At 41.6% G+C, this 26,853-nt stretch overlaps 1 protein-coding gene across 6 annotated transcripts in view; it reads right to left on the bottom strand.

The window, feature by feature from the left end:
- The window catches only part of AGAP1 (ArfGAP with GTPase domain, ankyrin repeat and PH domain 1), a 292,152-nt gene that overhangs the window by 129,664 nt on the left and 135,635 nt on the right, over window positions 1-26,853 (bottom strand). For all 6 annotated transcript variants that reach the window (XM_031604524.2, XM_090144531.1, XM_031604523.2 and 3 more), the window contains one exon: window positions 26,395-26,487. In XM_031604524.2, coding sequence (XP_031460384.2) covers window positions 26,395-26,487 — 93 coding nt within the window. The remainder of the gene's footprint in view (window positions 1-26,394; window positions 26,488-26,853) is intronic.

Consider the following 26,853-nt stretch of genomic DNA (forward strand, 5'->3'; position numbering starts at 1 on the left):
TACAATGCAGGGTTTTGTTTGTGTTTTTTTTGTTGTTTGTTTGTTTTTAAATCCAAAGGAGTGTCCTGCATTAAAAAACATGATGTTATGGAGTGGTTATACCTCTGGTCCTTTTGTTGGGTAAGATAAAAATACTCTTTGTCCTACAGGAGAAGCGTACCTTCTTCCTTCTCCTTAACAGCATTTCCCAATGTCTCATTTTGCCTTGCTGTTACACCCTGTCCTCTACTCCCAGGATCCTTGGTATTGCTCACTGCTTGCTGGGCAGGCAGTGATGCTCCTCGGGCTGCTTCATGATGCAGCCATCGCTGCAGGACTCGCTGAGATGGTTCAAGACCCTCCATCACTCTTCCTCCCACCCATCCCAAATGTTTTTCCCCCAAATGCCTCCTAAAACCACAGAGCGAAATACATGTGTGTGTCCATGTATGTGTATACAGCCACGTGTTTCACTCAGAGAATGGGAATGAAGATGGCTCCTTCAGAGACACAGCTAATACGTCAGATAATTGGTATCCTCTCATCATTACAGCAGGCAAAACACTACGAAAGCCAGTGAGAAAACATTCCTTTAAGTGACTCACTTGATCTGCTAATGGAAATTGTACTAACTGAATTCACATCTCCCAGATGCAGTTATTGAAGAGTTACTCCTGATTCTAGAAGCACGTCAGTGATGTTCTGCTCCACACCAGGCACATTTCAAGGCTGGCCTCACAGAAAATGGCACGCGTGGTGGGATTCTGAGGAGAAGACTTGGCAATGACTTTGCATGCTAACTGCCAAAACAGATCCCAAAATGAAGTGGTGGCAATTCTGCTTGCTTTGGAGATGGGTCACAGAATCACAGAATGGCCAGGGTTGGAAGGGACCTCAAGGACCATGAATCTCCAACCCCCCTGCCACACGCAGGGCCACCAACCATCCCACCTAATGCTAGACCAGGCTGCCCAGGGCCCCATCCAACCTGGCCTTGAACACCTCCAGGAATGGGGCATCCACAACCTCTCTGGGCAGCTGTTCCAGCACCTCACCACTCTCTCTGTAAAGAATTTCCCCCTGACGTCCAACCTAAATCTCCCTTCCCTCAACTTCAAACCATTTCCTCTTGTCCTGCTGTCACTCACCCTTTCAAAGAGTTGATTCCCCTCCTGTTTGTAGGCTCCCTTTAGGTACTGAAAGGCTGTCACCCCACAGCCTTCTTTTCTCCAGGCTGAACAAGCCCAGCTCCCTCAGTCTGTCCTCATAGGGGAGGTGCTCCAGCCCCCTGATCATCTTTGTGGCCCTGCTCTGGACCCTCTCAAAGTCACAAGTGCTAGGTCTGTCTCAAGAAATTTCTTCAGAAACATTATAGCTCATTTGAGGTATGTACATACCTGCAGAGATTTAGAAGTGAATGAAAGGCAAATCAGAAAGAACAGTCCTAAGAGCATGTATGCCAACAGGCCTGGGTAACAGGGTTACCTATTAAAATGCTCCAGTCAGACACAGCGTTGCTAGTTTTAAACTGCATCCTACTTCCTAAAGCTCATAAAACCATATTTCATGTTCTGAAAAAGTCAGAAATAGAAAATGGGAAATCCCATTTAGTCACAGCTACGTTTCTTGTATAACCTGGATCATCTGAAGCATGATGTACACAGGGAGAGCTTCAGGAAGGATATTTTTATGTAACTGAAACTCATATGCAAACTTTTTTTTTTTTCCTCATAAAATGGACTGTATTATCATTTTTCATGTTTTGTGTAAAGAGGAACAAATTTAAAGCCTACCCATACTCCACATAGAGATGTCCATGCAGGATACATGGGGACTGTCCTGATGTTTAAGAGGACATAGGAGGAAGAGTGAAGGAAGAAGAACTTGTGACCATCCCTGCAGGCATTCAAGGCCAGGCTGGATGTGGCTCTGGGCAGCCTGGTCTGCTGGTTGGTGACCCTGCACACAGCAGGGGGTTGGAACTGGATGAGCATTGTGGTCCTTTTCAACCCAGGCCATTCTATGATTCAATGTGATGGACATTATGAACTACCAACTAACACTAGCATTCACATGAACATCTTAAAACACTCTCAGTTTTCTCCCAGGAGAGAGGAAAAAAGCCTTTAGATAAAGGTAGGATATCCCAAGACACAAGTGAGCAACCACATAACATGGCTGCTGCAGACTCATTTGATTGCTTCTCCTTTCCCACAGGAACCAAGCTTAACATTAATCAATGTAATTTCAAAATAAAGAATTCTGTTATTGTGTCAAAGTTAAAAATTTTAATATTGTTTTAATGTTAAAATCACTCCGGATATAATACTTCCTATGTAGTATATTTCATGCCTCATTTACTTTAACAGATATTAAGCTTCAGTCAACAATTAACTACTGACACTTTTTTTTTCTTTTTAAACCAAGAAGATTCAGCAAATAAACTCAGGCACAACTTGGATTTATTAGATCGATGCTAATTCAGTGTTGCCAGTTTATTTGCTTTGTAGGGCACATCCATTCTCGAGAATGATAGGGTCATTTAATTTCAGCTGAATTGAAATTCAGATTTGAGCCACACAGCACATACTTTAGTCCAAAACTGCTCTACGTGCATCAGTTTCAAACACAGTTTTAACCATTAATTGTTTTTCATTTTTGTTTACCATATGAGATCACTTTCAAACATAACCGTTTAAGTCAATACTTAATGCCCTTGTGCACACAGCACTTAATGAATTTATACTGATAGGAAAACAGGGCCCTTCACCAGCATCCTCAAAGCTCTCATCAGCTCTCCCTTACCTTTTTGCCAACCAAAAGTCTAACCAGCAGAAGATATTCTTGATCACTATAAAAACGAAGATAACAGTGACCAAATTCTTTTGGAAGCTTCACCTAGAATTAGTTAGGATGCACAAAGGCTGGATCACACAGGAGGCTCCAGAAACAGCATCCTATTAGCAACAGCACAAGGCCAATGGTGTGCTGCAAACATTTCTGGGAGTCCATCTGGTTGAGACATTCCTGGTACTATCAGATCTTTCACACGGAGCCTTGAGTTGATATCAACTCTTTCTATGCAATCTGTAATACAGAGTACAAACTGCTTTGTCATACCTCACGTATTTCATGCAATGGTCACTCAACATTTCCATGTTCCATAATACTCAGCAGGTACAATGCTTATCCTGTGCTATATATATATTTATGAATGAAAATTTAGGAGCCAATCCAAGACTTCCTAAAGAAAACCAAAAGGTATTTCCAAAACCAGTAACGTTCACTTAAAAAAAAAAAAAGGTCAAGATGCACACAGCATCTTTTTCCTGTAAGAAGAGCCATTAAATACATGTTGATCACTCTATTTTAAGCATGTACACACCATTATTAATATTTTAGTTTCACAGGCAGCTGAGATCTAGGAGATCATACAACAGAACTGCTCTCCTTCAGAGGTTATTACTGTTTTATGAAGAGTACCTGGAAACCAACTAGCTGGCAGGTGATACAGAAGAAGGCCGTGTTAACAAAAGGCAATTTATAAAGATCATTTATGGATTTCTGTGCACGGTCACTGGACTGTAGGCTAGGTATAACATGTTGGAAATGTTATCCCTCACAAAACGCAATCTGTTATTTGGGTAAGTAATCAGCCACCGACAAGACTAATTTCCAACCACCTTTTCCAGCTTCCTATAGATAAAGAATGTGTTTGTAAAGAAAAAGATTGTATAAATAAAAATGCAAGGTACACAGAGTGCGGCTAATGGGATTTGACGCTGGCTTTAATTTTAATGAAGAAAGTTGCCAGTAGCAACAAAACTGTCAGCAGCAGCCAAGCACCATTAATAAAGACCCAGACAACATTAGTGGCACGGCAACAGTACAAAAGGTTCCCCCCGGTTCATGCTGTGCTAAATTGGCTGCCCAATTTTTCTTAAGTGTCCATACTATTTAGAAGACAATTTATTAATTTTTGTCATCCATTGTCAGTTGACAGGCCATCATTTTGCATCCCGAATTTTAGATGAAAACTAATTGAAAAGCCTGGCAGTATTTATGAGGGGTATTATTTGTCAATTATGGCTGCTGCTGATACTTGGTACTACCAACTCCAACACCCCGTGCTCTGCTATGTCAGATGGACTATTCCTCTGCATTTCAATGCTGGTTCTACAAAAGTGACAAAAAGGAATGAGCAAATCAGTTTAGAAAACTCGTTAAGGGAGAGGAGTTCGTCAGTGCCCTCCATGCATGCTGTGAGATCTCCAGTGGGGAAGAAAGCACCAAAGTCCCCCAGGAAACCACAGCTTCCTCTTCAAGGTACCCTCCTGGGAGAAAATGCTCCCTTTGTTTTCCACTAACAGAACATATTTGCAAGTATGTCAAATTAAATTAGCCTTGCAACTTTATCTGGACTGCCTAGCGCAAAGACAAACTTTTGCTGTCTTATAGCTGGCTTCCTTAAACAGCCTCGTTGAAAGTCTGAATGCCTCAAAGGCCCTCAGAACAACCTGCAGCTCTAAAGGGGCAAACCTCGGGTCCAGTCATTCCAACTTTTGCCTTATTATCTCAAGTTTGCTGTTTAAAAGAAGTCTTGCAAACCTTTGAGTGGTTGGAAACTTCCATCACTATCTCTTGTACGGTCCAGGAGAATACCTGGATACCTAGAGTTTTAGAAACAGTATTCCAGAATAGCAGAAACCTGTCTGCTACCAGTGAGGCAGTGCAGCCCTCCAGTACAGCAGGATTGCGTGCACTGGGGAACTGCTACCCTCCTATTTGCTGTTACCAGGATCAGCGTTGGTGCATTATTTCAGGAAGATGCTCGTTTGCACTCATGACTGTTTTACCCAGTCATGCAGAAATATTTTCCTACCTGCCAAATACTGCAACTAAACACAGCACAGAAACAATGGTCACAGACTGCTATCATGAATTAGAACAGCAACAGAAAGAAAAATACTTGTTTGAAAACAGCAAAGCCACAAGCACTTACTCCATCCATCTCAAGGCCTTGTTTCTTCTTTCTTCTTTGCAGTTTTGCTTGTCAAGCATCCCAATGTTTTGAAGCTTCACCAGACTGTATCACCACAGTGAACAAATGACAGAGTGATGCACAATGGGCATAAGGATTCTAGATGTATGTGAGACCAGACCACCCCTAAGTGCAGCTTAATTTTGCAGTAAGTGTATTAGTTAAGTGCCAGGACGAGATGAATTCAGGTAGGGGTGGCATTAAACATTTTCTGAGGAACAAAGAATGCTGTTTTCCTTCACCACAAGCAACTAAGAAGCCTTGAATTGAGCTGATCTTCTACATATACAGTCTTCTCTGATTGCACAGTAAAGGAGTAGCAGAGAAGACCACACTGCATGGAGCTTTGAGCAACCTGATCTTGTGAAAGATGCCCCTGCCCATGGACTAGATATTTAAAGATCCCATCCAACTCAAATTATTGCCTTATTCTGTGTGTTCTATTCCAAACAAAAGATTTCCAATAGTAAGATGCATATTAATGCAGCACTGTTATTAGTCACATGTATTTATGATTCCATGATACCTGTATTCTTTTTTTTTTACAAAAAATGGTCGATAACAAAAACCCAGTTAAAAACACTAAGGATGTGAAAAACATTAAGGATGTTATTCCACCAAAAAACATAAATTCTATGTAAACTCTGGCTGTATCTACACTGAACCAATGTTTGCAATCCAAGCCTGTTTTTCCACAGCTTCGTTATAAAAATATTGTTCAGAGATACTTTCCAGCATCGTATGCTCCAGACTCAAATTTGAAGCAAAATGTGTTGTTTACTCCAGTCCTCATCAGTTCCCTTGAGTTCAAAGTAATGCAAGCTCAGTTATCCTTTCGCATGAGATAACATAATACAAGGTATCTGCATTGGTATTTCATTTGAAATACAAATTCTCAAACTTGGGAAAAAAAAATAAATAAATTGGAGCAGTTCTTGCATTACACAGATCATTATCTTCCTCTAGTGTAGTCGTGCTTTGTCTTTCACAAACATAAAACACAACTGAACGCCTCTTGGGGATGGGAAGGCTCTTAGCTCCATTCAATTCACTTTAATCTGCAAGATTCAAACCCACCCGTGTTGACTAACCACCAAGAGCAGCACATAGGAAAACACATGCATGTTATAAGTTCCTCTGGCTGTACTGAAAGAAGGCAGGAAGATGGCTCATCACCAGCAGAAAGATTACTGGATGCCAATGCAAGCTTTCACTTTTTCTTTGCATATTTAGCAAAGACAAGCCAGAGATGTTGGACAAAGCACTTTGGTCAGGCATCTCAGCACCTCGTCCTAGTAAATGTCATCATGGTGAAAAATGATGTTTCTGATTGGAATTTCCCACGACAGCGCACATTAAAAACCATAATTCAGGTAAGTGTTTCCTTTACTCCTCCATTCAATCGGTTAGCAGGGGGGTACACGAAATTTTGCTTTCCCTCGCTTGGATAAATACACATTTTGTGTAACTGTGGTGCTTCACAAACCACTGCAAGGCACACAAGGATAACCGCTCTGCTGTTATTCCAAGATGGAACAGGTTTGTTCTGACATCGGTATCATCTCTCATGTACTCAGAACTGCCATCTTAAATGGAGGTTAACTAATATATTACTAAATTAACTTTCAAAAAGATCCTAGGGGGTTACATACATATGCCCAGGGAAACCTCTGTTGCTCGAATCCACAGAGTCGAACTGAAAACAAATACTGCCACTAAAATGAGAAGAAAAAGAGAAGCTGTTCCAGTCTACTGGAAAATTAAGGTGACCACAGGTGAAGAACGCTTTGTACGGTTTCTAAAAGATTCAATCCTACCTTACATCAAGAGACTTAGCTACATTCTCCACTCAGATTAAGAAGAAACAGTGCTCATTTGAAGCCCAAAATCAATATAAGACAGAGCGGCTTCATCTCTAATTCAAAAACTCCAGATGAAGAGGAAACCCACAGACTTGTTCCTGAAAATTTTTCTCCTCCAGCAGGTAAACCCATCTAAAAAAAACCCAGCTGAATGCCACAACCTACGGTAAACACAGCAAGAAAGCTCCTTTTCTCCAACGCATCCACAAAGGAGAGCGCTTTGAGGATAAATTCAGAATCCAAACGCCCTTAATCTAGCTCAACAAGCAGAGACGTGACACCTCGATGCTCTCAAGATACGGATCTGAAGCGTGTGCCCCTACTGCAGGCAGAGCAGGTCAGCCCACTATGCAAGGGAGATAAGGCCACCAAAAGAATCAGCGAGGAATCTAATTTATTTCCTCCGCATTGTTACAGCGAATTGCACAGAAGGAGAAATTAAGGGCTCCTTTGTAGCACCCTAACTTTCCGGAGGCACGCGCCGGTTCCGCGCCGCGTCTCCCTCCTTCACCTTTTTTGTCGCGACGTGTCAGCGGCACGTCAGGGCCGCTCTCGGTGACTTGCCCAACACAGCTATCGGGAGCCCGATCTGGAGCTCACCTCCGCGTCCACTCCTCCTGCTAATTCATCATCCCGCGCCCGACAGCTGGCTGATTGGGAGCCGTGCAGGACAATGCGGGCTGCGGCTGACCACCGCGCCGCTGCAGGGGGAGGGCATGGCGGGCGCGGGCCTGGCCTAGGCCCAAGATAAGTGCTGGCTGTCAGAGCAAGGACAAAGAAGGGCAGGCCCTGGGGAGAGAAAGGAGATAAAAAAAAAAAAAAAATATCTCGACAACTGCTTTATCTGATGAGGGTTATGGCTAATTAATTATAAACTCAATTACCTAACCCTTACTTCAGCAGTCTCTATTCATTAAGAGATAAAATCCTGACTGACTGCTAACTTTCTCTTGCACACGCGCACGGCACGCTCACCATGAATTTGCACGCTTTAGAGCACGATTCCTTCAAAAAGATCTCCAAAAGCATTCGTACTTGTCAACCTTGTCCTCACAGGATGGAACATTTCTCTTTTTTTTCCCCCTACCACCCAAAGCACCCTCTGTGGCACCATGGGAGGGCCTGGCCTCCATGCTGTGCCTTGGCATTTAAAAGCAAAAACCAGACATTAAACAATAGACATTATGGACATCAAAGCCCCCTTTCACAGCCAAGTTTCTGCCTCCACTGGCTTCTGATCTATTTCACATTTCAAATTGAGCTTTTAATTTTGGGTGCTAAAAGTTGGGCAGTGTAGCTCACAGGTATCAACTAAACATTATTCTTTCGGAGAAAGCTCGAAGGTAGCCAGCAAAAATGAATCCTGCTTAAGGAACAAGCTCTAAAAGCTCTTAACCAAACTAAGGGCTGCTAATAACCCAAACTGAATTTTGCATGTAACGCTTTAAAAATCCCTGTTTTATCGCTATTCAGGTTCCATTCCATCCAGCCTCCATTCCTGCGGTGCGCGGCCTTTCCTCCAGCTGAAGTTCTTGCCCCCCCAGGTTGCACTTGACACAAGCTCAAACACCTCGCAGAATCAAGCCTTGCCAATAAAAGAAAGTGCCTCTTAATCTCCTTCCAAAGACTGCGGCAGACTTGTCTTTCTCACCTTTCTGGAATAAACTGAGATTCTCAAATCTCTGCTTCACTCTGGTTGCCCTCTGCTCCAGCTTTTCCATTTCGACAGAATGTTTGTTACGTATCTTTTTATATGGGGATTTCACATACACACATATTCACGTCCTTACGAAAACACACACACGTTTCTATGTACATACATGAAACAAAGTGAGCACATCCACACATTACTTCACACTGTCTCACAACTTTTCCCTCACAATAATTTCTTCCAACATGTAGAACAAAGGAATCCGGCTTTATGCCTGTTTCAAATTATTGTGCAGTAAATTTATACAAGTACATTTTGGTTCATTCCACGTACAATCTCAGGTCAATTTTTTATGCATTTTGCAGACATTGAAAGAAATATTAAATACTCTGCATTGCCTTCATTCTACGTGAGGATTCTGAAGATATTCCAAAATGTTCAATCAATGCAGCACTCGTTTAATTTCTTCACCCATAAACGTTACTACAAGAGATTACTACAGACTGAATTAAAACACAAGGTTTTGTTTTTGTATTCTGAAAGGTTAAAAAAAGGGCTGGATTAGGTTTGTTGCAAGTTATATATCTGAAGGCGCCAAGGTAGCAAATGCCTATGGTCACATCTGAAACTGCAGGCGTTGTGAATGGTAGATACAGTTATCAGAGAGAAGAGCAAGATGGATTTAACAAGTTCATGAAATTCCCACTCATCAGAAAATAAAGGAATGCCACGTTCTGAGCAGCCCTTCACAAAAACCAGAACATCCCATTGGCTTCTCAGCCCTGTTCCACAGTGTTTCTTCCTCTTTTGTAAGCCCAAAACCCTTCCTTGTTTTGACAGCACTCGAGTCCAGTTGTGTTCTGCCCTCACTTCTCCCTAATGCGTACGAAGGTCATTATTGTTTCTTTATTCAGCTTTACAAGCTGTTGCAAACACAAACCAATTTAAAGTCTTTCCCCCATAAACACTCACTTTTATATAGTCCTATAACTTTTTAACCAGAGGAAGACAATTGTACTCACAACGAATGAAAGATTGGAATAAAAGAAACTGGAACAGAAACAGTAAAAACTCCAAAGCAATTTTCCACCAACAATTTCACACTGCTATTTAACTTAAAAATATAAACATTGATTGAAACAATCACACGCAGTATAACACTGTTCTCTCAACAGCCTTCCCATCACACCAACAATATCAGGCAAAAAGGAAGACTTCTCCCATTCATCAATATAGAAGTTATTCATCCGAAGTTTATTATCTCAGGTAATTTGATCAATACACTTCACCTTTATAGTACAGTTGTCCTTGTGAGCAAAGCATTTTGCGTTTTATAGTGAGATGGTTATTATGAAGGCTATTCATAGGGAAATTCTCTGCAGTTAAAAGTTTTTCCAATTAACTACATTTAACATCGTTTAAGCCATAAAATGGTGGTTACATTTCACATCGTGTTGTTTAAGCGTGGCAGCGCTTAGCAAGCAGTTAGCATGCATTTGGCAAAGATACACCAACCAATACTTGGAAATGGAAATCAAGAAAGTCGTGCCACAAATAAAATAAGGCCTTTTAAATATGAAGTTGAAAATAGACACAAAAATCCACGTACTTCACAAAACCGTGAACAACAACCTCCTTGCTTCCATCACCCCAGGAACACTCCTCAACATCTATTCTCCTTTTGCATTCACACAACTGCAACTACTCTTCTGTCAGGCTTCCTTTTGAATTTTGGTATTTCTTTTCAATTCTTGTTTTTGTGCTATGAATTTAATGTAATTTAGCTATGAAATTCTAATGAATCATGGCAGAAAGAGTATCCGTTATTCTCTGGTATGTAGAACTCCCAAGAGAACTCTAAGAGGTAGGCAGTATTTGGGCTACCTTGTTGGCTGGAAAAGGCAAGCATTCATCAATAAGGTTCCACAACCTTATTGAAATCCTTAAAATCTGAGTAAAACAAATGTTCATAGATCAGTTATTGCAAAGCAGAGAACCCACTCAAAATTTGCTCAAATATTTAGAAAATAATAAAAAAAAAAATTCCTTGAGAGATACTCAGAATAAACTAGTTCATTAAAGTTAAATCAGCACTCATAATTGGCCCTTGTTGGCCAATAGAAGGAGACATTTGCAACTTTTCCCAGGAAATTATATTCTAAATCCTTCACGAGGTGGACCTTGTCCTTTTCTGAGGAAACTTGATAGCAGTCTTTAGTATTCACTAGCATAATTAGGGCTGCAGTTAATTTCATTAAATTCTCTTGCTGCTAAATGAAGCAGATTATGAGACATCTTTTATTGCAAGGCATGAAATTACAGCCTGTCAGCTGCCAATGGTAGAGTAAAACTAATGAATTACAGGGTAAATAACACCAGAATTAACCAGCCAATTTAACATAGCAGAGAACAAAGTCATTTTTACTTAGAGCTCTGGCAAACACCATCTCCAGGATACCTTTCAGACGAAGGGAGACCAATTCAGGGATCCTCCAAACTAAATAACCAGGGAAAAACTACATTTATTGTGCAGCAACATTATAAAGTGAACGCTACCAGTAAGTTATTAGAGATCTGTCAGATCAGTGTTGGATATCACATCACTAAAATATTTAAACCGTGGTTTCTCCAAGCAGTTTGTGTAATACATTATTCTTTGCACACCATAGGGAAAAGTGCAGATGTGCATTAATTTGTCACTATTATAACTAGCTTAATGGTGACAACTCTTCACAGACAGTACCAGACAAAATCCCTATTAATGAGGCGTTGGAAAGCGCTTGCACAGGACGGACAGATAATTAAAGAAAACCAAAACCAAGCCTAACTACTGACGTTCCATTTTCTACATCTGTCCTTCCAAACTTCTCAACATGACGTGCACGTTTTCTCTGCACAGAACCCCTGGCTGTGTTTCCTCTGCCCCTGCTCAGAGTCCAAACAGAGGTGTAAATACACACTTCATTTCAGACTAATGCTCTGTAACCCAAGGATTACGGTTCCTGCTGAGGTAAGTACCAATGTGAGGGATTGTGTTAGCTGGGGAGCAGCTGGACCTGAGCGCAGAACGGTGCGTGTCAGCATAGCTGTCTCCATCTCTTGGGGATGGACTTAAGGCTGCAATAATACCTGTGGCATTTGCAAGGAAAGGATCTAGGGAAAGAGAAATCCCACGTTATTACGTATATAAGGGCTTATTACTAACTCATTGTGGCAAATGTATCGTAATTGCATCTGCTGTACACAAATTAAAGCATTTTTAGAATGGTTTTTCAAGTTAGGTTTTCAGCAGGTTTTTAAGGTATAGCTCCTAGGGTGATATATAAACCTAACTGACCACTGTGGGTTTAGGCAGTGCTGATGGTGGGAAGACTGGAGATGGAGTGAGGAGGGCTGAGCTCGTTGGAGCTCAGATCAGCACAGTAGAAAGAGAGATGAATCACATGGGGAACAACTTGCCTGCCAGGGTTTCACTGCTTATCTTGATTATTATCTACCTTGAGGACGTGAGTATCTCAACTTCAAGTTCTATTTGTAACAACAACAAAAACACACAAAAAAATCCCAAGAGACATTTGTGCGTCTTCCAAAAGAAAATATCTAAAACTCAAAATCTCAAAGCATGTCGATAAAAATTAAAACAATTATGAGTAAATACGAATAACTGCACAGTAGAATCCTTTGGAGAATGCATTCGCCTATTGATTGATGTCCTACTGTCAGAAATACCACAAGAATTTCTGCATCATATTGTTGCTACTTCAAATAAAGATACAACAGTCACTGCTATTTCTTCCATAATATCAAGCACACAAAAATATCTGCGGTACCAAATTATTCAAATTCATGGAAGTAATTAATTGCAAGCTCTTAAAACCCAGCTTTGCTAAGGATACAGAGAACCTTTCTTTATATACCACCTACTGAAATTTGTTCTTAAGATGTGCATAGAAATGCAAACTATCTGGCAATATGAGTTTTCAACTAGCTGGGTCAGCTTAATCTTTTGGGATTTCAGAGGTAAGTAAAAATGGGAGCTGTCTGTTTCAGGGTTGCAGTAGGAGAAGCCAAAAGCTACAAACAAGGAAAGCAAATCAGATGCCTGAGCACTACTGTTATACAGGAGTAAACTCGTGCCATGTCTGCCCGCCCCACAACAGCGATCTCTCTGGGACCAGCACATCAGCAGCATTCTGACAGTACAGAAATGACCTACAAAAGAATAATCCTGCAGAAGACTAAAAACTAAAACAAGCATGATTTTCCAATCCCTGAACTAAGGGAGGCTCTATCTGCCGAGATACAGAAATGAGTTTTCTCTCCCAGACCTTCTCCAAATACATCTGTATTACACAGGGAAGACCTACTGCTTCCTGAAGCCTTTGCCTGGCATAACCAACCTCACCAAACCTCCCTGCTTAGCTCCACAGGACAGTATTCCTGCACGCTGATTCCATTCTGGAAGGTAGTCCTGGCCCACATAATGCTCTAGACAGAGATGCTGACTCTCTTAAGACACCTTGTTCCTCCTCCAGAAAGGGAAACCTCCATCTTACATATTTTAGGTAATTATTTTCACAACATCAGAATTGTTCTGGACGGATGCTGATGTTTTGCCTTCAGATTTCAACAGTGGGAAAACTCACACTCTGACATCTTGCATGTATCAACTCCAATGCATTTGTTACCAAAATCTATAGACTGAAAGCTCTTAAGACTGTTCAATCGGAAATAGCTCAGAGGCATCGACAATGTGCCGAAATAGCAGAGCACCAGGGGCACCGATGCATTGCTTCAAGTTGGCAATCAATCACCGTGCTTCATGCTTAGGCACCTTAGGAGCCAGGCACCTCTAGGGACTGGCGTGCTACTTTCTGAAAGATGCTTAAGATTTTTAGATGTTATTGAACGTCACCTGTTTTCTTGTTTTTGCTTCCTATCTTTGCTCAACAGCCGTTGTTCAATATTTCTCCTCCTCCCTCTTACCTGTTTACTATAGATTTTGTTTCCCTTTCATTTTCACCTGAGCTCTCACAGCAGCACTATTTTCCATGCGAGTTCTGCTTCTCTGTTATCCATCATATTGGCATGCTCTCCTATCCTCCTCTTACCTTTAAAGCCCAATGCTTTTGTCTGCCGCCTCCCCCTTCTCCAGAAGTTTGCCACCTTTGTGCTCCATAAGATTCAATAAACCTATTTCTTCACCACATCGCACTGACAGTAAGGAACGTCACTAAATTTGAATTAAGTGCCACTTAATCTGTATCAGGAATTACTTAAGAAATCACTAGGCTGCAAGATTAAAGCACTAACAGCTGTGATCACGCACGTTTTTTTTCACATCCACACTTGCAAACTGAGAGCAACATTTACCATGCGAAAGGATGATTCAGAAAGTACTCTGAAGAAGTTCCTTGCCACGCCATTAACATAAATAAAACCAACAAGTCAGGCTTCAGAATGCTTAGTACCAGCAGTAACGCTGGGATGCACTGTCCTCTTACAGCACCAAGAAGGGGTTGTGCAGCTCAGCTGCCAGACACAGCATTGGAAATCTGAAAAAACTACGTGTTTCAGGAGACCTAACACACACAATGTGCCCTGTTGGGTTTTTTGGTTTGTTTTTTTTTTTCATTTTCATTTTTAACAGCAAGAGCTGACTGTTTGTCATATGGGAAACACACCAACCATGTGCTTCTATACTTACTCCGTTTGCATCCCAGCAATTCTTTTTGTCCTCACCCAGTATGCTCAGAGCTCCCTTCTCTCCTTTTCTCTCTCTTGCAATTCACAGAGCATCACTTTGCCCACTGTCCTTTTTTTTTTTTTTAATTTGGGCAGGAAGCAGCTTTTCAAATTGATTCTGTAAGCGATGATACCTGCCCCTTAACCATCCCCTGTTCTCTTCTGTTCTGTAACTCACCTTCAGAATTTCTAAACAATTCAACTACTTGCACTGCTATTTTAATTGATTTTTCCTTCCAATACTTGCTGCACTCAAAGATTTCTTAATTTTTCCCTCCTGAAATATTCACACAAGAGAAGAGAGCATTAGACGTTAACCTAGCAGCTTGATTTGCAGTTCTCCAGCTCTCTACCCAACCATTTAAATACTGTCACTCATAATAGGGTGATATACTGTACTATAAACCATTCTGCAAATGGTCTGTCTTGGTATTTTTCTTTTGTGACAAAGAATCATACTTGCTACGAAGGGGAAAGAAATGAACTCCGTGCTCACACTTACAGAATCTGTTTACACATCTCAATAGCTCCCCCCACTCCCTTTTTTTTCTCCCATGAAAGTCCATGTAATCATGTTTTTATACTGTTCTTTCATACAAAGAATTTTAGAGTCTGACAGCCCCCAAAGTCCAGTAAGTTTCGCTTAGAATTAAGCCTGAAATAATCTTATAATCATTCCATAGCTGTGTGCTTGTCTCACAGTAGATCAGCAACAGTTTTTTTCCTGGCAAACACTCTAAATTCCTACATGTAATTTTACAATTAGAAGTCATTTCCCCTCTCATCTTCTAAGCAGTTGTGTGACACAAGAGCCTGCATCACTAGGGCTAGCATATACTGATTAGTGCTGTGATGGGCAGTGCCAAAGACCTTCAGACAGACCAATCTGGAAGCAGAGCCACAGAGCTGGGATTCTCTCTCCAGCACTGCCTTGAGCACTTTGCCTCATCACTGAGTTTAACATAAAAAAGTTGCATGCATCTTAGAGTATGTTTCTTAAATGGTCATTCCTGATGCTCGAGTCAGATCCCTTTTCTCCTGCGATGCAATGCTGTTTTATTCTCAAAGCACACCCACCGTTTCTTGCACTCATTTCCCAAATCTGAAACCACGCTGAACTTCCACGCACACTGCTGGGTCTGGTTTGGAGCACAAGACTGAAAATCTAAGTGTTCATGTTTGGAAGAGAAGCTGACTTTGGAGCATTTAATCCACTTGATCTGTGTGCCTTGTATTGCAAAACCTGACTGCTACTGCAGACACAGCTGCATTGGGACTGCCCATTCCAGGCACATCAACAGCTCAGTGCCACTGAGGGTTGTTAGAGAAGTGTCTTCCTACAGAACACACTCCAAAATTGGGTTGAAATAACAAAAATGAGGGCAGCTGGGTTTCAATTCAAATTAGCAGTTTCGGTTCATCTCCCATCACCCTGCCTAGATTACCCTACCATATTGCCTTTGATTTCACCATGAGTTTAACAGAGGATAGAAATAGACTTTTTCAAGCAGGCAGACAGCAGTGGCGTGTAGCACAAGCAACGATGAAATGAGAAGAACAGTCTGACATGCAACCAGTTTGGACAGAATAAGATTATTACGCTTCTCTTAACAGATCTGCATCTGTTTGCATCAAACCTTGTTCTATTTTATCACCATCTCTGGTCCTTGTAACCTTCAAGACGTGCCCCTGTCTACTGTTTGTAATACAGATCACAACTGTGGTTGCTGTCTGTTTGCTTCCATTCACAATCTTACTACTGATGGTACTGCTGCATGGAAACAGGCCTGGTGCTGCTGCTGTTGTCCTGCTTCCAGCCAGCCCCAACTGTGCTCCAGCTCTAACTTGTTTATGATCATGCAGACTGTTTTCAATCCACATCACAGTTTTTAGCCAAATGAATCTGAATACGTTTTCAATTAAGAGTTAGCAAGGCATTTTCAAAACGCTTTACTGAAATCCAAACATTTTGCATCTGTTACGTTTGCTTCATTCACTTATTCTGAATTTCTATCAAAAAAGCAATCAAGCTTTTCTGGCAAGTTTTATTCTATATATACCACACTCACACTTATATTAAGCCACTCAGGAAAGCTCAGTCCTGCAGCTTTGTGTTACTACAGTCTTCACTTCAAACATTGCAACTCCGGGACAACTGAACCTGAAATATCCCCATGTCATCTGATGACCTCCTTCATCTCAAATTAATCATCAAGCAAAGGATTCTGACGAACAGAAGGTGCAGTTATCTGATTTTTCTCCTTATCCAAACTTGAGCAAAATAAATTAGCGATTTTGGTTAGTTTTATTTTCAAGAGTTGTGCTGCTGAATTATTCCATTTAAATTCAAAATATTCAAGTGCCAACATCTGGCCCATCTGCCGAGATGTGCTGCTAATTACTGGAGTCAGAAGGGTTTTGAAGAATAAAAGCAGGTTTAGAGAGAAGGGCATTTTAACAAAAAAAGGCAGTGACCACCATAGCTGTCATGTCAGAGACCGTACAGAGCACCTACATCCCACAGACCCTACTGCCCCCCACCACCAGCAATACTCCTTCTTCACCCCACTGCTATTTGCAATTAGCCATCACTATTTACATTCTGCATAAACGGGCCCACAAACGTGAAGCACCAGTAGTGCCAATGCTTTTATTTTTTAAATGAGAACACAACAAGGGATGGTGGACCAACAGCCCCGATTCAGACTTGCATGCAATTACCTCAAAATTAAAGGGTAGCAAAAGAATTAGGAAAATATTTTGGATGCCCAAGGTTTGCCTCGTTCAAAAAATTAGGCTAAAGGGCTTTAAATGCGTGCTGTTCAGTTTACTCTTTTGATTGCTTTACCACTATGTAAATCAATTTGTTAATGTTCCTTACAAAATGCATGAGCCAGTTATACTGACAAACACACAAAGCTCATTCGTAATTAGCAGTTAATTAGTAAGAAGGAACAGATGCTGTTAGAGTTTCAGCAGGCGAACAGGTTCTGTAAACAATGCTTATAAATCTAAATGAATTTATTAACCACAATGCAACTGTCAACATTTTGCTGGCAACCATACAAATATGGCGGAATCCCCAAAACATCTTTACAACATATTAATAATCATCGTGTCAACCAAAGTCTATCAGGCAGTCTCACTTGGTAACTGTCATAAGCGTTCTACTTAATCTTGTTATGTCACTTCTTCCTCCTCATTCCTCACTCGTGCCCTCAGAGGAAGAGCTGCAGCCACCGAACTCAGCACAGACACATACAGACTCACCTCCAGTAGAGAGCAGCTCCTCGAAACAAAGACATTTGTGCCAACCAGCTTCCATGAAAGAAGACCCAACGCACAACGAGCACAGCTTTGAAAGCAAACCTCGGTCCTGAAGGATTTGCAGTAATTTTCTTTATCCCCATTATCACTCAATGAGAGATCACTAGCATGAAGGCATCAGCAGATCTCACGTACTAAAAATAACATAAGGTCAATTATTTCCACCCACCATTTATAAAATGATGCACTCAATAAGCCACTGGGTCATTCCACACTTTCAGTAAGTTGCTTTTTTTTTTTTTTCTTCTTCTTTTTTTTTTTTCTTAATTATCAAGGAGAGCTAGAGATGACTCAAATGAAAAAAAAACGCCTCTTGTAAGCATTTCTGTGATTCAAGATGGAGATAAACTATTAAAGCAGCCTCTACGTACAACAAGCTCAGTCAAGGCTTCTGGCTAGGGGCCAGCTCTTAGCCTAAGGGCAACAGTGAAGATACCTTAGTGACCTCCTTCCTGCCAATCTCTGCATGTCACATTGAGATGCCACCTTGATATATGACACCATTTCAGCACTGGAAAATTCTAATAAATTTTTTAAAGTCATATTATGGCTTTCTTTATTGATGTTCTTTTTTATACCTATATTGCTTTCGATCATTCCCTCCTCCTCTCCTCCAAAGCACTCTGACACCTCTCCACCACGTTCTGCTCTTGCCTCCAACGTGCACAGGTTTTGCACACTGAAGACCAAGTGGATTAAATTCTCCAAAGTTCTGCACGGGAGACTGCGTGGTTTTCCTTTTGCAGGCATGCAGTCCTACTTCTCCCTTAAGTTGTTTGTTGCTTTTCTTCTTACCCTTGCCTTACATTTGCTCACTTCCTGAAGTTTGGTCATATTACCTTTGAAATTGTGTCCATTGCCATAAGTGGCAGTAATAAACATTTAAATATAGTTCTTTATTAAGTATATTGAGCAATTATGTTTATAATGTAATGTACCATAAAGACAGATTTGTAAGCTGGGAAAAGTTATGAGTAAGCCAGTGCCTCTCTACCACAGCTTGATTCTGTTAGGAAAATCCAAGAGGCTCCCACTGACTTCAGCTGTAGCTTCTTAGGGTGAGAGGCAGTTATAACATTGATAGGAAGATAATTTCTCTAAAAACTGTATTACTAATGTCTCGTTTATAGATCCTTAGAGGTATGAAAGCAATATGCACATCACTATAGAATTCAATTTTAGGAAAATAATATTACTGTAAAGCCTCCATAACTCTCGAACATCACCTCAACCCCTACCAAACATTAATTGGAAACTGATAAAATAAGGACCTTTAACTACACAACCGTATGCTGCTCACTTTGTCTTTGCATGCTTGAGACTGCCACGACAATTTTGCAGGGAGTAAGAGCTATAACAAGAGCAATTCATAGGATGGGAGACAGAAAACTTGCATTTTAGAGCCTCGTAAATAGTAGGTGGACATGAATTAAAAGAAACATTGAAGAAATTCAGTCCTCATAACAAAAACACCCAAATCCCAGCTTTCTTCTGCAACCTTTGGACGACTCATGAAGGGAAAACAGTAGAACCCAGACTGTGGGAAGAAGTGGGACTTGGTGGTGGGAAGAGAGAAACTGTCCCAGTCTGAGGGGTGCTGGGGTTCCTACCTCTGCATGCTTCCTTTGGCTGAAGGCCCAATGGGGCAGAATCCCCCTGGATTGACACAGGTAGGAACCTTAACTTCAGGCAGGGAGGGTTTGATGCTCAGAGCTTTGAGGGTTGTGTCAGGTTTCCAACAGAGCAGTGCACTGAGCTGAACTGCACAGATTCACTGAGGATACCAACAAAATAGCAGGTCTTGGGCTTTACAGGTGACAAACCCATTGCAACTGGATACGTTGGGAAGAAAAAAAAATCATTAATGACAGCATCTTCATTCTAAAAGAAATCCAGGAACCTTTACGTGCTGTTTCATTTCACACAGTCAGCACTACTGCTTTTCTTGGGACGGTATCTGGAAACCACCACCAGCACAACAAAACAGCTTCCACAATCAAATGAAATGCTGTTCCAAGCAGGTGAATGCAAAGCTGGGGCTGTTCTTCTGACGTAAGGGCACATTTGATCTAATTGGAAAAAATATTTCAAGTGCACTGGGAATAGTCACTGTTAACTGAATGCAACAATGAAAAAGGAAAAAAGAGCATGCAGACCCGAGGGAATTACCAAATCAATTAACAACTAATTCAGGAACTAATTTCTGTATTGCCTCTTAGCACAAAACTGTATCTTTAATTTCTCCTGCAATAAGCATCACCATGATAGTCCTAACACACTCTGACGCTTTAAATGAGTTTACAAGTATCTCTTTTTGATTGGCTATATAACATTATTTCTTCACAGTTCAATGCAACCATAGCCAAGTGTTCTGAAATATTTAATTATACTGGTAGCTACCAGTTAACAATTTACAGAACCATAGTGAGCACAAAACATTTTATAACTAGTAATCAACTAATTAAAAACACGGCAAAAATGTGTATGTTCTGATTATAAACAATTGCAGAGGAATTACACAGAAGATTTCAGCACTAAGAGTATTTGGCTAACACCCATACTCTTGTGTTTGTACAAGCATATCTGGATCCTGATTACTGTGATTAGGCAGAAGTGTGACAGGGTAAATTACACCTCACGGTAGATATAAATAAATGAAAGTCTGCCATTTGCCAGTGCCTCGTCAGTCGTGTCATTTCTGAATTTTGGAAAGCCACCCTCCAGAGCCACCAATCTTGGATCGCAAAGAGCTGTTCAGAAGCCTCCAGGATCCTGGTAAGCCCTCTGGGGCAGAGAACAGAGCAGCAGCACATGGCAGTGCTCTGTCTGAAGGAGCCGTGAGCTCAGGCTGCAGGCAGTGGCTGTGCAGCAGGTCAGCTTACCGAGGACACGTGTGCCATTTAAAGCAAGTAAATCCTGGAGATGTACAGGTCCTCCAGACATCTGCTGTTGGCTCTCTTTTGAAACGCATTACTCCAGAACAGAGCTTGATGCTGCACGCAGATGGAAGAGCAATAGGGTGAGCTGTGGTGCTCAGTACCAGCCCAGGTCTGCTAACGTGCAAGCTGCTGCAGCAGGGAGCACCCTGCTCTCACTATACCAGCTTCTTTCACCCTGTCAAGTCAGATGAATTAAGCAGGACGAGACACTAAGACGGTTGCTTATTTGTACTCTCTTTTGGTCGACTCAAAGTAAACATTTACATTTACAAAACCTGCTGCAAAAAGCATTTGTTGTTCATGTCGATGGTGGCTCTCAGGTCTGACACTTGCCTGCAGCACTGCGAAGCTCTTCGGCTAGTGAGAAGGATTAAGCAAATCAGTTTGACTGACTGGATGTGGCACACCGTCACTTCTCAAGTCCTATTTCAAAGTCACTACCAGACTTGCCAAAATGAAGGACTGTGAAGCGCTGTTATTTCTGCAGAAAAACCACGCATGCTTGACTGTACACAGATATGTCCCACCTAGAGCTAAAGCTTAAAGGAAAATGAGGTCAGGAAGGGGAAAAATAGTAATCGAGAGGAGGCAGCAGGGCTGAGACAGCATTGAAGGGGGGAAAGGAAGGGAGCTGAGGGGCACAGAGCAGTAGACAGGCAGGAGATCAGAAAAATTAGGCTAGGCAAAAATCCCATCCTCAAGGGAATGACAATCGTAAGGAATAAAGGCGTTTGTCCCACCTATCTGAGCTAAAAGGTTACAAACTGATAACTGGAGATTCAGTGATAAGAAACACAGAAGGAAATGCAAACACACTGCCTGAGCCTGACATGCCTAAGGAAAGGTGATGAGAAGCTGCCCCTGTGCCACTCACCCACCACAGGACGTGTTCTTGGTGGGCTGCAGGAGGCAAGCTGCTGGAGTTTGCCAGCAAAGTTTCTCTCCAGACAACTATGAAGCATTGCCCATTTCCCCAAGCCTCTTTCCATGGAGTAGTACACAGATAATTGAGGGGAGTTCACTAGCAAACACTGAATTAAACACAAATTCCGTACCATGGCTTTTCTAAGAACATCTTAGAAATAACACAGATTTTTTTCCCTGGTTAGGAAATGTTTGGAATGTTGCTTCAGTGACACTTTAAGACAAGGACACATGTGAAAGCACTGAAAATTGACAATATAATGGCCAGGCTTTCAATGAAAGCTGAAATTCTTGGGAGTACACAACTCGACTTCAAAGTCACTTGAAAGAATTGCTGATAAGGGATTGCAAAACACAACACCTCAAATACTGCAGACGTTATGGGACCGGTGACATTTTTCATACAAACTCTGACATTTGTTGAAAGCATTTTAACATTATTTTTCCCAAGTTTACCTTGACCTTTTATAAAACACGAAGTTCTGGTTTTCTCTGTGCTCATCTTAAGGACAAAAGTGCCACTCATGCAACCAGGAACCAAGCTCTTCTTCCTAAAAGCAAAACTCCCAGCCAGTTTGCTGACAGAGCCCCACAGCCATTTCAGCCCTACAAATGTTTACCATTTTTATTTCGGAGTAAAAAAAGACAAAAAGCTTAATTTCATTCAAGGATTAATTTAATGTATTTAAATGTGCCACGCTAGTGGGCAAAGAAGGTCATCTGAAATATCACCTAAAAGTAAAGACTGAATAAGATATTCAGCTTTCTCCATTAATACAGCCATTTGCAAACAGAGAAGTGAATGGATTTTTGAAGTTCACCTTTGCAAGTCATGGATGGCAAATTTTTTGCTATGCCATCAGCTAATATTAAACACGAGAACATTTCTTCTCAAGCCAGGGTTTCGTGTTTGCTGTCCCTAAATGATGCACTGGAATCCAGGGGCAGAAGAAGCACAGCACTGCTCACTGTGAGCAGGGTTTGGGTAACCTGTCAAAATGCAAACCCCATCAAAGCTTCGGTGAGATGGCTTTTGGTAAAAGAGCAGTCAAGGTTATGTAGTTCAGCTATCCAATAACATGGGCATCTGTGATAAGTGCAAATGCCAAAGATGAGAATCTAGAAGCAGAAAGTCAAGGCAAGCTCCTGCGTATTTATTTACACTCCAGTCTGGGAGGGAGGGGGGAGAAGAGGGGAAAAAAAAAAGAAAAAGCACACAGCTGCCATCCCAAAAACAGACCTCCCATCTGCCACCCACGATTTGCATGTCACCTTCTCCAGGCTCATTTGTACTTCATTAACTGCCATTGACTTAACAAGATTTATGCAAATGACACCATAGGAGCTCGCTAACTCCCACTGCAATCAAGTGATTATGTATGTACAATTCTCCACAGCAATGAAAAATTAATACATGACAAGCCCACTCACCGCTGAGCTGAGCTTCTTGCTTTTATTTCTCTTGTTGTCATTTTTTTTTTTTCATATTATTTGAATATGCTCTACTGCAAGACTGCAGAAAACAAAGTAATCTTCCCAAAATGCTGCAAAAACCCCAACGTGTTAGAAAGTATGTCACTGAAATAGAGCCTAACACACACTTCAGAACATTCAACTCAGGCTAACAGATACAAGTCTTCATTTTCAGCCTACGTGGTTTTGAGCAGAGGATGTTTCATATCGAGGAAACCATTCAGCCTAATCTTCTCTGCAATAGAAAAGGTGTTAAACGCAATCTCAGCATTCTTTTTGGAAAGTTATGGCACAGCCAAAGTCCTCCAAGGATGCTGGGAGCACAGACTGGATGGCACGTTGATGTAAGTAAGCAAAACCCAGCCTCTCATTTTTCGAGCAGTTTTCTTTTAGTTCTCCCTTAAACTGAGCTTCCTAAATGTAACTGACCTTAGAGTAGCTTGGCAAAAAGCTACCACTCACATTCTGACAACACACCAACTTTTTGTTGCTTACATTTTGGGTTTCTGCTGAAAAACTGTAAGGTTCTTCGAAACAGTTTTAAATGGCTTAGCTGAATAAAACCACGTTTAGCAGCATAGGGAAGTTATGGCACTCAGAAAAAAAAAAGAAAAAATAAGAACATTAGCTCCCTTCAACTTGATTGCTTCAAATTAAAGTCAGGAAGGAGCGAGGTGTTCCCTTGCAAGGAAGCAGACTCCATTTATAACTATGCCTACTTCCCTCAGGAACTCAGGGGTCTATAAGAGGAAGGAAGGAACAGGTACAGCTCTGCTTCTTCGGATTGGAAGAGGCACAGAAACACACCTGCCCAACACCAGTCCTTCCCCTCCACCTCTGCACACCCATCTGTGAGTGCAAGCTCAGACTTACTCCCTACACCAGAGGTGCACAGCCAGCAGCTCTTAAGCATTACTGCCATGCACAAAGCCAAAGCACCTCCAAAGGGAAAAACAAAGCACTGACAATGGGATTAAAAAGGTCTGGTCATTGCCTCGCTTGGAAGATGAGGGTTATTGCATGAAGCTGGCAAAGGCACCTTGCTCAAGAGCAGCTTCAAGAAGTCATGGGATGTTTAATGTGACTGGAGATGACTCGTAATTGCAGCATGGGATGGTGCAGCAATGTGACTTTTGGGCTAATGGGAGGAAAGGCTGGAAAACACGGGGACGAAGATTAAAAAGACTCTTATAAGAATATAATAAGAAAGCTTTTCCACAGCAACTCTGTGAATACTACAATCTGCATTCAGCTCCCTGAAAGGAGATTTCTCTTTCTATTCACTGACCATTTGTCACTGAAACGTCCTGATGGAAGGGGTTTCTCATTGAAAGCAGCACAGCAGCATGACATATCACTGAAGTTTTTAGGTCTGAACGTTCCTTTTCACATCCCTCTGTCTTATTCACAGTTAATGCATTAAATGCAACAGAGATCATCTTTTCTAGCAGGAATTTCTACTTCCTCAGAGAGATCTCCAAGTGTCTCACACCTGTAGAACATACCAATAACAGTCAGATCAGCAATGTAACTCATCACCACCTCTAAGTAAGAGCTTTCTGAATAGTGCATAGGAGAAAGCTTCCCCAGTGCCTCATTTCAGAATCTTGTCTGATGGTGAAAGATGTACACTAACTCAGAACACTGTAATTTGTAATCAAAAACCACTTCAAACTTATACGTATATTTCATCTGCCATTAAACACTGTCAGTACACATACACATCTCCATTTCCTCTAGAAATTCTATTTTTCTCATTTAAAAAGTTTTGTTTTTCCCCCTGCTCCACCTTCTTTTATTCGATAAATAAAGCAGGGGTGGGAGGATGAAATTTTCAATACAGAACTTCAAAGTGATTGTAGAGGATGTCTTTAAAGTGCTCATCTCACCCGTCATAAACGTGTGTTTTTACACAAAATTAATTTCATGCAGTGCCATTTTAGAAAAGAAGAGTACGTACACCTCAAGGAAACACTGGGAAAAGTATGTTTCCCAATGCATTTTTTATTCTCAGCTGCACTCGCAGTCTGTTTTGTTTAATTAGCATTACCTGAAAGAATCCAGTTGGTCTAACCCATCTCATAGCACACAAAAGCTGGAGAAAAAAAACGTAGTTTGTTTCAGGTGCCTGCAATCTCCTCCTCTGAACACTGAGCCAAACACGGAGCTTATCTGGTGTCACACTGCTGTATTTGATTAAAATTTGTCTCCTAAAGATTCACAGACACAACTAGGCTTCTGCGGCCTGATGGCCCCAACAGGTCTAACTGCTTTGAGAAAGGAAATCACTACAAGCATGAGTACAAAGCCATCTCCTCTCTTCTCACCCCCAGCATAAAAAGATATACAAAGAACCTCCAAAACAGCAGCAATAAAAAGGAGATGGGGGGGCTCCTCAACAAGCTGAGCCGGGAGCTTGGGTAAGGTTTGGAAGCACACTGGGAAGAGGGAAGGGAGAATGTGGAAAGCAGCAAAGCAACCAAAGGGAACTGGAAAAGAACTGTGTGGGAAGAAAATAAGCTGCTTCACTTGGCACTGGTGCTGCCTGCAGCACGCTAGCTCGCATGAAAGCAGATACTTGCAAACACTACTGCAAAACCATTTGTAAAGCATCCCATGCAAATGCTTAGCGCAGAGTTCTTAACTGCATGAATTCAGCGTAATTTAATTTGGAAAAGTAAATGATCTCATTTAGCCAAACACTTTGCATTAGATCCCAGTATTGCTTTTGCCTTTCAAAGTGCGTTCAGAGCTACAATTCAGCATTCAGTTTCCGGGCTAATGAAAGTGCATCTAGGCTAGTAAAACAGACCAAAACAAATCCGTGAATTCAAGTCCTGTTGTGTAATGAGGAAGTTTAATTAAGGCCACACATTACAGCTGTAAATGTTCTCTTATATAATAAGGTCTAAATGAAACTGAACCTAATCAAAGTTACAATTCCTTCATTAGCAAATTACAAACAAGAGTGCACAGCTGACACACCGGCTATGATTATCACAACTAATTGCCTTGTTGTTACAAACCAGCCTGAAACTGTGTTCAGATGTCCGTCTGCGATAGCAAATTAGGGCCACATCAGGCTATTCCTGCCATCACAAGGGGCTCTTGTGCAGCACGCTGATCTCCCCCCTGTCAAATGGGCAGTGCACAGCCCAATCAAAGCCGGCTCTACAAAGGCAGCCTTTGAAGCCAGCGCAGCCGAGAAACGCGCTCCATATGCAGGCCGGCAGACTGCACTTCATTAGGCCTGTTGTCACATTTTCCCTCTTCTTATTCTAATGATCCTATTTTAATACACATAGGAACCTCTCCTAATTGATGTCAAGTGAGTGACTTCCACATTCATCACTGGAGCACATCAAACAAACCTTGGAGAGCGGGCCCGGCCTCGCAGCGCTGCAGACCCGAGGTGCATCTCCGAGCACGGCAAGCAGAAAGCTGGTTGCATACCTGCTTAATTGGGATCGCACGGCCGCTCCCGATGCTGTCCGTTCTGCTCTCCAGGACCTTCTTCTCTTTGTCTGGGTCGCTCCCTTTCCGAGACTGCAGAGCAAAAAGAAAGTTGGTGTTAGTTATTATTTATTTTTTATTTTTTTAAAGCGACTGAAAGAAGTGTTTTGACACTGAAAGCGAGAAGGGGGGGGGAAACCTACAAAAGTACACGGCAGTCCCTACGTTTGAATGAATCTGAATAGCTAATTACCATTTGCAATTTTCAGCCCTCCACTTGTTCGAAATGGGATTTGGGTTTCAAAGAGCGTCAGCCTCGCTGCCTGAAGAGCCAGCAGAGCACATTGCTGAAGTTTACAGCGCTACCTGCAGAAGGCTGCAGCTTCTCATTGAGAAAATCTGCCACATATACATAAACATATAGGTAATATAATTAACTACTGATATCTGTCGGTTTTT

The sequence above is a fragment of the Phasianus colchicus genome, chromosome 7 (assembly GCF_987193195.1).
Source record: "Phasianus colchicus chromosome 7, bPhaCol1.hap1.1, whole genome shotgun sequence".
Lineage (NCBI taxonomy): Eukaryota > Metazoa > Chordata > Aves > Galliformes > Phasianidae > Phasianus > Phasianus colchicus.